Source organism: Andrographis paniculata, unplaced genomic scaffold (genome assembly GCF_009805555.1).
Source record: "Andrographis paniculata isolate CXL003 unplaced genomic scaffold, ASM980555v1 Contig70END, whole genome shotgun sequence".
In the NCBI taxonomy this organism is placed as follows: domain Eukaryota; kingdom Viridiplantae; phylum Streptophyta; class Magnoliopsida; order Lamiales; family Acanthaceae; genus Andrographis; species Andrographis paniculata.
In genome coordinates this window covers 3,298,770-3,314,010 of record NW_026137607.1, presented here as the reverse complement: position 1 = coordinate 3,314,010, position 15,241 = coordinate 3,298,770, and the positions used below count along the sequence as shown (strand labels likewise).

Sequence of the window (15,241 nt, the reverse complement as noted above, 5' to 3'; positions counted from 1 at the left end):
GAAAAATTTTCGATGTTTTAGTCCTCTGGCGCCGGAGACGCCCTCGTGGCTCGTCGGAGGTGATGTGTCCGCCAAGTGTCCCGCCAGGTCAGCGACACCTGGCGGACTCATGGATTTTTTTTTTTTTTTTATTTCATTTTTAAATTTTTTTTAAATTTTTTTTAATCTATTTTTAATTTTAATTTTAATTTTTTTATTTTTTTATTTGGTCTAATTAAACAAAATTTAAAAAGTTAAAAAAATAAATAAAAATAAATCCACGTGTCCGCCAGATGTCGCTGACCTGGCGGGACACCTGGCGGACACATCATCTCCGGCGAGCCACGCGGGCGTCTCCGGCACCGGAGGACTAAAACAGAGAAAAAATTTTACTTATGGAACTAGTTTGCAACAAGCTCCACTTACGAGACTAAAATTATAAGGGGGTCCGGGACTAAAAAATAGTTTACCCAATAATAAATATAAATATGAATCCTTTCGGATAAAAGACAATTGTTACTGTTGATCGGATGCAAATAAAAATGTTGTTGTATAAAAGACTATTACTCTTACTCGGACATGCCACTCCACCAAGCCAAGTAGTGGTTTACACCGATTCATCATCATCATAATCATCCTCAACTTTAATCTATATTGGTTGTAGAAGCGAGGTAATAACGAATTTTCATAAAAGAAAATATAGATTGACTATAAACTAAATACAAGAGTCTTGCCCAAAAAAGTCACAATTAGGGATTTAAAATTCATGGTAATAGATAATGTTATTATTTCTTATGAAGCATTTTTAACTATAAATTGCATCTATTTACATATAAAAACTAGATCAGATTATCGGATCATTAATAATAAATAAATATATATAATTATACACATCATTTTTTTTTTTTTTAAAAAAAACAATAATATGTTTAACTTGCATTGCAGATTTTATAATGAAATTCAACCAATGAATTTGCGTTGAAACAAATGATTTGGCGTAAATAAATAAAAATAAAAATCAAATTGTATGTGTTTGTTTGAATGGTTTTGAAATCTTAATTGTAATATTTAAAAATTTTAAGATAATATCAAATTAATTTTAAAAAATATTTTTATATTGAATAAAAAATTAACATTCAAAACAGTCTGTCTAATTTATATTTATGACATAAATATCACTACTAGAAAAGTATTGAATTGTCTTTGAAAAATTGTTTCGGAATCTATATAGTTACGAGACAATTAATTAAATAATCTCGAAAATTGTCTTGAAACTTTTTCCGTGGCCGTTTGATCGTAACAATTTGGAAAGTCATGGAATGACGAGACAAATAGTCTCATGAGATTATTCGAGAGAATGTCGTGACAATAAATTATATAAAAAATACTTGCGAACTTTGTTACTATATTTTGTCTTAAACAGCCGTGATAATTTCTAAAACTATATTTTGTTTCAAATATTTGTGATAATTTTTGAGACTATAGTTTGTCTTGAATGTCCGTGGAAATTTTTGAGACTATATTTTGTCTTGAATAGCACTGAAAATTTTCGATACTATATTTTATCTTGAATGTTTGTGATAATTTTTCATATTATATTTTGTCTCAAATGACCGTAATAATTTTTTAGACTATATTTTATCTTAAATATTTGTGATAATTTTCGACACTATGTGTTGTAGTATCCAACAATCATGATAATATATGAATAAAAATATTATATTATATCTCAAAATAATTATAGCAATATCCGAAATTATACTTTGCACAATTTAATGCCAAAATAAATTAATTATTTTGGTTAGTTTATTCCTCATGATATTTCCACCAAAATTAGTGCATATCAATATTATAAATATTGTCTCAAATTATAAGACACATTAAATATTTGGAAAACAATTTCTTAATTAATATACATACACTGATCAATCAAGAAAATTATATACAAAACCTCATAGCATCACTTCTAAATAATTTACACATTTTTTTTCAATACAATAAAATTAGCCGCTTATCATCACCTTCACCATTTGATTTGGGTAATTAATGCAACAAAGAATCAGAGGCTCACTAGTTCGTTAGTGCACTCAAACTTAATTACTTGGCAGAATCATGAACATTTTCAGCCTGATATTCCTTCATGGTTATGTCCTCTTCGCGAAGGTTCTCCGATGCTGAGTAAATAACAACAACAGATAGCCACAAAGAATCATGAACATCAGAATATTACAATGTGAAATTCCAGGTTAGAACATCAGACACAAACAGATGGATCATATTACCAATTTTCGATCTTTGCATCATTCGGATCAGTTTCGAGAATTCTCAGTAATTGTGAAGCAAACATCCACTAAGATAGGGAATATTCACCCTTATGTGGACAATACATAGTAGTGAAAGAAAGCAAACATATGCAAGAACACAAATTGATGAATATGTATCCTCAAATCAGCAATAATGCATTCAAATCCATTCCTAAGGAAATTCTAATACCTTCAATCGCAGTTACACGCAAGCTTTATCATAATCGTTTACAAAAAAAAAAAAAAAACTATTTCCAAACAATTATGTTCTTAGAAGTAAGAATTAAAAAAATTACAATAAAATTATACAAATTCATATCCAAATAAGATAAACATGAATATCTAACTAATTAGGAAAGCTAATTGAATACTTCAAACAAATATTCTTAAAAATAGCACCCACCTAAACAAATTATCAAATTCAAATTGAAATAGCATATCTAATTCACTTAAAAAAAATGCGGACCGGTAAATAAATATATAGCTATTGCAGATGAAAATTAAGTGGGGTGAGTAAATGTGAACGTGGGTGAGAGAAAGTAGAAGGGTGGAGTGAAATTTAAAATAAATTAGTGGGAAAAATCCCGCTCACAATTATTATATTTTTATTATAATATTTGTTTGTATTTTTATTATATTTTGGTTTTTTTTTTATTATAGATAAATGGATTTAATTGATAATAATTTATAGTATTTATTGTTTATAATAGGATATTCTTAATAAAAATAATTGACTAGGTTTTAAGTTAAGTTTGATATATAAGTTTGATATTTATTCTTCAATTCGATTTTATATATATTAAGTTATACATAAATATTATAAACTTTGTAAGCTTACTTATTTTAGTTAATCAAATAGAACATAATTTACTTTTAGGATAAACTCTTTTTTAAGTCTCATAATTGGACCCTTTATTATTTTAGTATCGTAAGTGGAGCCTGTCACAAACTAGTCCCATTAGTGAAAAAATTTCGTTGTTTTAGTTCTCCGGCGCTGAAGACGCCCGCGTGGCTCGCCGGAAACCACATGTCCGCCAGGTGTCCCGCCAGGTCAGTGACACCTGGCAGACACATGAATTTTATTTTATTTTTTAATTTTTTTCAATTGAATCAAATAAAAAAAATTAAAAAAGGCAAATAAAATTAAAATTAAATTTTAAATAAATTTTTAAAAAAATAAAAAAATGAAAGAAAAAATAATAAAATCCACGTGTCCGCCACGTGTCGCTGACCTGGCGGACACGTAGCCTCCAGCGAGCCACGCGGGCGTCTCAGACGCTGGAGGATTAAAACAACGAAATTTTTTCACTTATGGGACTAGTTTGCGACATGCTACACTTACGACACTAAAATGATAAGGGGGTCCAGTTACGGAACTAAAAAAACAGTTTACCCTTATTTTTATTTAAAAATTATATATAAAATTAATATATTTTAAACTCCATGCTCCAAAGATAAAAAATGTATATTTTTGGGACCACATTCGGAATATAATTTGTGAGTCGTTTTGAGATTATTTATCGTTTAAAAAAAAATATTTTGAGACAATTCAAATTCTCAAAATATTTTATGTAATTTATTTCAAGACAATTCAATTTTCAAAACATAGTGTGCGACTTGATTCGAGACAACTCATATTCTCGGAATATTTTTCATGACTTATGTCGAGACAATTCAAACTCTCTGAATATTTGTGTAATTTATTTTGAGATAATTTTTACCCTCATAATTTATTTCGTGACTCATTTTGAGATAACATTTACTCTCGGATTATTTTTCTGACACATTTCGAGAAAATTCATACTCTCGAAATATTTTTCGTGACTTTTTCGAGATAATTTATACCCTCAGAATTTATTTCGTGCCTCATTTTGAGATAACGTTTACTCTCGGATTACTTTTATGACACATTTTGAGACAATTAATACTCTCGAAATATTTTTCGCGACTTATTTCGAGATAATTCAACTCTCGGAATTATTTTCATAGCTTATTTCGGTATAATTTCTAACAATCCATATACTCATAATACTTTTTGCAACTTATTTCGAGACAATTTACACTTTCGGAATATATTTGTGACTTATTTCGAGATATTTTCTACTCTCAGTAGTATTTTGAGACAAATATGCAATAATATATTGTCACAAAATAATTTTCGAGATTATGATTGAGACAAATTGTCCCATAATATCTTGGATTATTGTTGAGACACTAATTTGTCTCGAATAAAGGTTCCGAGACACAAGATTGTCTTGGGGTTTTAATCCGAGACAATCATTCAAGACAAATTACCATTTTTGTGGTAGTGTATTCAAATTTACAAAACTTAAAAAAGTCAAAATTAAAATCAAAACTTCCAAAATAACACCAAATGAAAAAAAGATTAATATACTATATATAATAATAGTAGTATAAAAAAAAAATATAAATTCAAAATAAATCATTGTATTATGATATAAATAGCATATTTCAATAAACTAAATATGAAAAATAAAAATATTACTAATGTAACTTTTGTATAAATGAATTTTATCTACTTGTTTTTTTTTTTCCAATTATTACGGAGTATAATAATTTTAAATATATAAAATATAATGATAAAAAAATCGCATTAACATAAGTCATAACTTTCAACCATTTTTTTCTTTTATGTTTTTCACTTTCTTCACCCACTTTTGTTTTTCACCTTAAATCATTTTTGTCCATTTTCTTCTCTCTTGTTGCTTTTGCAATGTTGGTGGTGAAGCATAACAGAAGCAAACAATCTTTCAAGTATGAAAAGATTTATGGTAGACTAAAGAAGTTGCTTTACAAATTTGGTATTAGACACTGCAATATCGCTCTGATTTTAGAGAGGTTGGTTGAGGGTATCTACAATGACATCAGCACTGGTGAACTCGACCAATTTGTTGCTCAGTTTTATATCAATTTGACTGCACATCGCCCGTATTATTCCATTATAAGTCTAGTTTTTACAATGACATCAGCACTGGTGAACTCGACCAATTTGTTGCTCAGTTTTATATCAATTTGACTGCACATCGCCCGTATTATTCCATTATAAGTCTAGTTTTTTTTTTTTTTTTTTTATTTTTACTCTAGTATGTGTTGATTTGCCACAAAAATGGTCCGGGACCTATTAATAAATGAGATAGTATAAAGAAAAATGAGAAGAAGAAGAAGAAAGTGACAAAATAATTGCATTTGTTTATAGTTTTTGACACCACTGCTTAGGATTTATTATCATTAAAATATTGAAAAATTTTATTCCAAAAAGTAGTATTATTTATCCGTGTCTATTAGTGCATATTTGTTTGTGCTAAGCTATCCACTAATAAGAAGTAAATCTTCTTTATATGTCCACTTTCTTTTGATATCTTTTGTTGGGGTAGTAATTTGCATATTATCTTCATCTTGTTGATTGTCTAGTGTAGAAAATTAAGGAATTCTTTTATTTTTGTATTTTGTGTAAAACCCATCAATGACAGATATAATGAACTTTGAAATGATTGAAAATTTTGAGTATTAGAAGAACCTCCAAATAATTGAAAAGTTTTGATAATACGATGAACTTTCAAAAGATTGAAATTTTTTAGAATGATAGCAGTGTTGTGACCTGTAGCGCGGTCAATCAAATATTTTACCTATTTCGTGATCACAATTTAATGTAATACATATGAAGGGATCGTCTCCACAGGGATTGTGTGATTAACTCTTTAGCGTTCTATTGCAGTAAATAAAATGGGTGAATTTTCTTTTATTAACTAATGAAGATAAAATAACAAAACAATTAAATTAAAAGAGAACTAGCTATCAATGAGATGTCTGACTCAAAGGATTATTCAGTTATAGCACTTGTGTTTTATTATTAATTCAATAAAGTTAATTCTTATTAAAGTATCAATAAATTAGTTATAGTTATCAACAAGCTCTGACAACCAATTTTTGCTTATAGTGTAGGTAATTAAGGTAGTTATAGTTATCAACAAGCTCTGACAACCAATTTTTGCTTATAGTGTAGGTAATTAAGGTACGACCGTTAACTACCCCTAATTAAGCAAATAAACCTAGGTGCGCCCGTAAGAAATATTGTCTAATCGCATTCTAATCTAGAAAAACCAAATTCAAAACAATTACTACCTAAGAGGAGCAATTAGATTTGATTGTCTAATCCCCGGGAATAAACTATTCAACCTGGTTGTCACCTATTCAAGTGCGAATACAATTACGGATATTCTACATGAATTGACTTTAGATTATCATATTAATTCAAATATCGGTATAAAAAAATATTCAATTAATCTAACAATCACAAACTTTATTCTCAGAATTAGACAAATATTGATAATAAAAAAGAACTTTTATAAAGAAAATCAAGAATCTTCAAAACAAAAGAACCAAAACATTATCACCCCTCAAACCAGAAAAGTATCTACTCCATAATCAAATAACAAAGAACAAAAGAGAAAGATAAAGTCATAGTGGGAGGGGAAATCTTCTATGTCGATTTGCTCATGCGCGATCTATGAGTCTTTCAGTCTCCTACTCTGGCTATTCCCCCATCTTTTCTGCGTGTAATCCTCTTATTTTATTTAATTTTTGCCCTAATTATTTTGTTGTTGAGCTTTTGGACCTTTAATTAAATTCTCATGTCATGAGGGTATAGTTAGTCATGGCCATGACTAACTAGGTGGTGCAAATCTGAATTTTTCTTTACTTTTTTTGCCAATTACGCCAAACTTGATATTTACCCTGTGCATACAACAAATAAACAATACGCATATAAATTAGGTAGAATCCAATCAAAATCAATCAAATATCGCATATAATATGAACATTTAATGCATGCGATTTCTAACTATCATGTTGAAAATAGAAGAATACGATGAAGTATAGAAATTTTGGATAGGAGTTCGAAAATTTTGGGAAGTATTAGAGTTGAAAGAATTTTGTGAACATTATTAATTTTCAGCAATGCTCGTAAAACTTTGAAATAAAAAGAATTATTTTTCAATTTCAAAATTTTTTAGAGTTTGCATTCATTGTTGAAACTAAAAGATAGGGTGTTATGATTCATGTGAATTATTATGGGTGTGTTTGTGTTTGTGGGCTAAATACAATTGGTATTTATGATATTACGTTAGAATGATGTACTAAAAATTGATTTGATATGATGTAGTTGACATAAGGATTGCGGTATCAAATCTTCACAGATTCACCAAAAAATCATTCTCAGAAAAGTAACCAATCTTCCTTTATTTTTTGTATTTTTTGTCCTCTGTTTTATTACGTACGGTTGTTTTGTTATTATATAATATTGTGTTGCACAAAATAAAAGACTTGTACGAAAATGTTAATGTGGAATTGAGACTTAAGGCTCAACTTATTTCAGACGATGTGCATGAAAACATTATAAATGTTTCATTTGTTCATTTTTCTCTCTAACATTAATTTAGTGACATATTTTTATACTAAAATATGCAATTTTGTATTTTGATTTGACTTATTAATGCGGCTTTGATTTTCTTTTAACATAATTCGAGCCGTCTTGACAGGGAGATCATATACGATAGAGACTTTAATTGCAACTTTATTTCCTTCAACACATTAGAGAAATCATATTTGCTTACCATTAATGGGAAAGTGGTCGAAATGCCACAACATATGTTCATGAGGGTCGCTATAAGCATCCGCGGAAAATTTGCAAAAAATATCTTCTATATAAATTTCCACTATCACTTTTTTTCTCATTTATTTATCTAAGTGGGAAAATATAGCCTATATATTTTAAAAAGTCATAATTGTTTTTCTCCGGCCACGTGTGGAACAATCATCGCATATAAATAACGCGTGGTTGGAGGACAAAAACAATGACTTTTGTAAAGGATAATGACTAGCACCCCATTTTAGCTCGAGTTTTAATACACGCCAAGTGTGTTCATAAATAAATAATTTGCTAAAATTTGCATAATATATTTTTCATGCCTAATTCAAGACATCAACAATGGATTCTCAGCTTATTTTTTGTTGGTTACTTTGTTCAAAGCACAAAAAAAAAAAAAAAAAAAATTGAAATGACTTCATTTATCTTTTGCCAACAATTCTTACATTGTTTTAAAACTTTTTTACACTAATACTTAGGATTTATTATAAATAAAATAATGACAGATTTTATTTTAGAAAGTAGTATTTTTTTTGTCGGTGTCTATTAGTGCATATTTACTTGTGCTAAGCTATGCACTAATAAGAAGTAAATTTTCTTCACATGTTTACTTTATTTTTATCTCTGTCGTTGGGGCAATAATTTTCATATTATCTTTATCTTGTTGACTGTCAAGGCATCATCAATGGATTTTCATTTCTTTTTTGTTGGTTAATTTGTTCGAAGCACCAATTTTGTTTTTTAAACAACTCTATTTTATCTTTTTCCAACGATTATTGCATTTGCTTACACTTTTTGACACTATTGTTTAGTATTACTAAAATATTAAGAATTCTATTACAAAAGGTATTAGATTTTTGTCAGTGACTATTAGTGTATATATGTTTGTACTATGCTATCCATTAATAAGAAGTAAATCTTCTTTTGATGTATAGTTCTTTTGATCTCTGTCGTTGTGGTAATAATTTGCAAATTATCTTCATGTTGTTGATTGTCTAGTGTGGAAAATTAATAAATTCTTTTCATTTGTGTATTTTATGTAAAAACCATCAATGAGAGATATAATAAACATTGAGATGATTTAAAAATTTGAGAATTAGAATAACATCCAAATAATTGAAAATTTTGAGAATATGATAAACTTCAAAAGGTTGAAATTTTTAGGATAATAGTAGTGTTGAAAAATAAAAGAATATGATGAAGTATAGAAAGTTGGGATTGGAGTTTGAAAATTTTCGGAAACATTAGAGTTGAAAGAATTTTGTAAAATATTATTGATTTCCAACAATGTTCGTAAAACTTTGAAATGATAAGAAATTTTGTTAATTTGAAGATTGTTTAGAGTTTGCCTTTATTGTTGAAACTTGATGGTGGGGTGTTAAGTATGAAAAAATAATATAGCCTAGAAAAATAAAAAATCATTAAAAAGTTTGTGTGTTTTTTTTTTGTAAAATACAATCATATTTATAGAAAAAATTACACACTATAATTTATATATTATTTTCATATAGTATGTGTTGGATATACATGTATTGTTAAATCATATCCATTTACTTGTATATCATTGTACTAGTAATTATTTTTTTTAAGTTTTATCTTGTTAAACTTTATTGAATGTATTGTTATATCATATCATTGTATTTGTGTCTCATTATAGTAGTAATCAATCATTTCAATTATAGTCTTGTTGAACTTTATTAACAGCATTATTAAAATTCATAAATTTAATTATATGTCATTGTAATAATAATAAATCATTTCAATCTTTGTCTACTTGATCTTTGTTGACTGTATTGTTAGATTACATCAGACTTTATCATTGTACTAGATAACTTTAAACACGCCTGCATTATTTAAACACATCACTTTTATTATGTGCGTTATCAATTTTTTTTGCAAATAACTATATTATTGTACACTACTTATTTACATATTTTAAAATATATATATTATTATTTCACATCAATACTATTACCATAGTATTTATTTCATGTAATATAAACTATAAATATTCTATATTGGCAAAATTTCTATACTATATTTCATTTCAAAAAATATTTGTAACAAACAATTTTGTTACAAAAAATATCAAACTCATTTCAAACTATTTCAAGTTTCGACTCTGGTGAGAATGATGCGGTTTCTTTCATTTTGCGTATGCAATTTCAACGTTTTCAAAATGTTATCACAAATTATAAAGACGAAAAGCATTATGAAAGTTTCATTTATTCATTTTTCTCTCTAACATTTATTTAGTTACATTTTTTCTACTAAAATGTGCAATTGTGTATTTTGATTTGGTTCATTAATTCATCTTTGTTTTTCTTTTAACAGAATTTGAGCCGTCTTAATAAGGAGATGATATACGATAGAGACTTTGATTGCAACTTTATTTCCATTAATGGAAAAGTGGTCGAAAGACCACAACTTATATTCATGAAGTTCGCTATAGTTATCCACATAAAATTTGTAAAAAAATATCTTCCAAGCATACTCCATTATTACTTTTGTCATTTATTTATCTCGCTGGCAAAATATATCCTACACGTTTTGAAAAGTTGTCATTTTTTCCTTCGACCGCGCGTCGAACGGTCGTCGCATATAAATAACGCACGACTAGAGAAAATGATGACTTTTGTAAAACACAATGACTAATACCCCATTTTAGCTCGAGTTTTAATTCACGGAAAGTGTGTTCATAATTAAATAATTTGCTACAATTTTCATAATATATTTGATGTGCCTAATTCAAGACATAATCAATGGATTCTCAGCTTATTCTTTGTTAGTTAGTTTGTTCAAAACACCTAACAAATTATGAAACGGCTTCATTTATCTTTTGTTAACGATTCTTGCATTTGTTTACACTTTTTGAAACCACTAATTTAAATATATTATCATTAAAATATTGAATAATTCTATTCCATAAAGTAGTATTTTTCTATTAGTGTCTATTAGTGAATAATTGTTTGTGCTAAGTTATCCATTAATAAAAAGTAAATCTCCTTTATATGTCCACTTTCTTTTGATATCTGTGGTTGGGGCAATAATTTGCATATTTTCATTGTCTAATGTGGAAAATTCAGGAATACTTTTCATTCGTGTATTTTGTGTAAAACGCATCGATAAGAGATAAAATGAAACTTGAAATGATTGAAAATTTTAAGGATTGGAATAATCCCCAAATAATTGAAATTTTTGTGGATATGATATATTTTCAAAAGATTGAACATTTTGAGGATAATAGTAGTGTTTAAAAATAGAAGAATATGAAGCGTAGAAATTTGGGATAAAAGTTTGAAAAGTTTGAAAAAAATTAAAGTTGAAAAAGTTTTGTGAACATTATTTATTTTCAAGAATGTTTGTAGAACTTTGAAATGGAAAGAATTTTTGTTAATTTGAGGATTTTTTAAAGTTTGACTTCATTGTTGAAACTTTTTTTTCTTGAATCAACGGACAAATATCTTCCTCAGGCTTTGAACTACAAATCTACACCGTCAATCAATCGGATTATTGACAAAAGAGAAAAAAAAAAAGCATCCATCTGATACATATATACATTGATACAATATAATTGTTATATATAGACCGTGACCGTACAATGTGGACATCCGCACGCAATCGCTCCCCTCGTCAGCGATGCAGCGCAGCTAGCACAAGTAGAACTCGACGAGCTCGTCCAGCGACTTCGGCTGCGGATCAGAGTTCTCGAGCATCCACCAAAGGTGCTCAAACATAACAACCTCGTATCTGATAGTTATCAACGACTCATCTCCACCGCGCTCGGAGAGCTCGAGAAAGAGCGTTCTCCACCACTTCGGAAGTCACGAGGTAGTGCCGTTGCGATTTGCCGATGTAGACGCCGTGGAATATAATCCCCAAATAATTGAAATTTTTGTGGATATGATATACTTTCAAAAGATTGAACATTTTGAGGATAATAGTAGTGTTTAAAAATAGAAGAATATGAAGCGTATAAATTTGGGATAAAAGTTTGAAAAATTTGAGAAAAATTAAAGTTGAAAGAGTTTTGTGAACACTATTGATTTTCAAGAATATTTGTAAAACTTTGAAATGAAAAGAATTTTTGTTAATTTGAAGATTTTTTAAAGTTTGACTTCATTGTTGAAACTCTTTTTTTTTCCTTGAATCAACGGACAAATCTCTTCCTCAGGCTTCGAACTACAAATCTACACCGTCAATCAATCAGATTATTGACAAAAGGGAAAAAAACAAAACATTCAGCTGATACATACATACATACATTGATACAATATAATTGTTATATATAGACCGTGACCGTACAATGTGGATGTCCGCACGCAATCACTCCCCTCGTCGGCAATGCAGCGCGACTAGCACAAGTAGAACTCGACGAGCTCATCCAGCAACTTCGGATGTGGATCGGAGTTATCGAGCATCCACCAAAGGTGATCAAACAGAACCACCTCGCATCCGATAGTTATCAACGACTTATCTCCGCCGTGCTCGGAGAGCTCGAGAAAGAGCGGATTCTCCATCACTTCGGAAGTCACGAGGTAGTGCCGCTGCGATTTGCCGATGTAGATGCCGTGGAGATCCTTGGATGAGCACTCGTTGAAAAAATTACCAACTATTATTGAGCTATAATTGGTAGGGCCGAGCTTGAAGGGCTGCATCTTTTTCAGCATTGACTTAATTCTGATGAGCTTCCCTACCTTCGCCATTGATAGTTTTCAGTTTGTTTTATTTTTTAATTTGGTGTGGTGGCGTCTTCATTGTTTAAACTTGAATGTGGAATGTTAAGTATGAGAGAATAATAGGACTTAGAAAAATAAAAATTTTCGAAAAGTTTGTTTGTTTTCATTTGTAAAGTGTAACCGTATTTATAGAAACAATCACACTGTATAAGTTATACAATTTTTTCATATATAATATGTTGGATATACTTGTATTGTTAAATCATATTAATGTAATTTTACATCATTGCAGTTGTGATTAATCATTTCAAATTTTATCTTTTTAAACTTTATTAAATATATTGTTATATCACATCATAGTATTTGTGTGTTATTGTACTAGTGATCAATCATTTCAATTTTTGTCTTCTTAAACTTTATTAATTGCATTACTAAATCATATAAATTTAATTGTATGTCATTGTAATAGTGATCAATAATTTCAATTTTTGTTTCTTAATCTTTATAGATTGCGTTGTTATATCACATCACACTTTATCATTGTATTAGATAGCTTTAAACACACTGACATTATTTAATCTCATCATTATTATTGTGTATCATCAAATTTGTTGCAAATAACTTTATTATTGTATTACTTATTTACATATTTTTAAAATTTATTTTATTATTATGTCACATCATTACTATTACCATATTATTTATTTCATATAATATAAATTATAAATATTATATATTCGCAAAATTTTTATACACTATATTATTAATTTCAAAAAATATTTTTAACAAATATTTTTGTTACAAAAAATATCAAACTCATCTCGAACTATTTCAAGTTTCAACTCTGATGAGGAGGACGCAGTTTCTTTTGATTTGTTTGTGTAATTTCAACGTTTTCAAGATATTATCATAAACAATGAAGAGGAAAATCAATCTCGTTGAAAAACATAAATCGATAGGAATAATGAATAATGGCATAATTGTTTTCTTAACGATTATTTTTTCTGAAATTCTTGTATATGCATATTTTTAATTTCTTTGTAAATTTTGAACGAGGAAACATGTCTTTCTGCGCAACGTAGATCATCTAACAAAAATAAGTGAGTTCTTCCAACAACGTCGAGTTGCAATGGGAAGACTTGATCTATTGTCATTACAAAAATGCACAGCTGTTTTGTCCTTGTTGACGTTTGGTGTAATTGTTGATATAGTAGATGACTATATTCGTATTGGAGATAGCACAAGAACGTGTGTAAAAAAGTTTGTTGAATGAGTCATTTCATTATTTTGTGAGGAATATTTAAGAAGATCATATGCAATTGACCTACCATGATTGTTATATGTTGCAAAAAAAATGTGGTTTTCCAAAAAATGATGAGAAGTATTGATTGCATGTATTGGGAGTGGAAAAATTGTCTAATTGCTTGGAAATGCCAATTTTTACGTGGAGATAATGACAAACCAATTATTGTATTAGAAATTGTGGTATCGTATGATCTATAAATTTGACATTTTTTTTTTTCAGAGCACCAGGTACATACAATACATTAATATACTTGATCAATATCAAATTTTTAATGGCCTTTTAAATGGCAAAAGTTTAAAAGTAAATTTATTGAGATAATGACAAATCAACGATCGTATTAGAAGTTGTGGCATCGTATGATATATAAATTTGATATTTTCTTTTTTCGGAGCACCAGGTACATGCAATACATTAATATACTTGATCAATTTCAGATTTTTAATGGCCTTTTAAATGGTAGAAGTTTAAAAGTAAATTTTATTGTCAATAAGTACCAATATAATATGGAGTATTATCTTATTAATAAAATATATCCCTCATGAGCGACATTTATCCAATCTATTTGTCTACCTCAAAGACTTAAGATACAATTATTTTCACAACGTCAATAAGCGGCTCGAAAGGATGTAAAATGCGCTTTTGGTGTTTTGTAAGTTCAATTTTCTATTATTCAATATCCGACACTCATTTGGTTTAATTGGTAAGATAATTAAGACATGTATAATTTTGCATAATATAATCATTGAAGATGAAAGAGATACATATCAGTATTATTATGATTTATCCCAATTTGAACAAATATGGTAGATAATATTAGTAATTCAAATTAACCATAATATGTAGATTGACATGCCAAAATGATGGAGTTTTTAAGAAATAGAATGTGGCTTCGAGATAGAGGAGTACATCAGCTACTCAAAAAACAGATTTTGTTAAAATTAAATGTATGGCAAAAGTTTAATTAAATGAATAATTATGGTGTTTATTTATATTTCTATTGTAATTATAAATTGTTATTCCCTTAAAAAAATTTAATTATTATCTCTATATTTTATTTTTATCTGTTAATTAATAATAATTATAATAATAAAAATACAATACAAAAACTAATTTGATAACAAAATTGAAAATTAAAAATAAGGTCAAACTAGACTTAATTAAATAATAATATATATTTTTGTTTCAATAAATTATTAATAAATTAAAATATTGACAAATAATAAACATGAAAATAAAAATTAATAAAAAAAATAAAATGTGTTTTTTTATAAAAATGAAAAAGATATACTTCCTCGTTTGGCGATAGATG

The 15,241-nt window shown here is 28.1% G+C and overlaps 1 protein-coding gene across 1 annotated transcript; it reads right to left on the bottom strand.

Annotated features, from left to right (window-relative positions):
- Positions 1-12,302: 12,302 nt before the first annotated feature.
- Positions 12,303-12,653, bottom strand: LOC127264536 (auxin-responsive protein SAUR76-like). Its single transcript, XM_051294113.1, has one exon. It carries the CDS (start codon positions 12,651-12,653, stop codon positions 12,303-12,305), a length of 351 nt encoding a protein of 116 aa, XP_051150070.1.
- Positions 12,654-15,241: the final 2,588 nt, after the last annotated feature.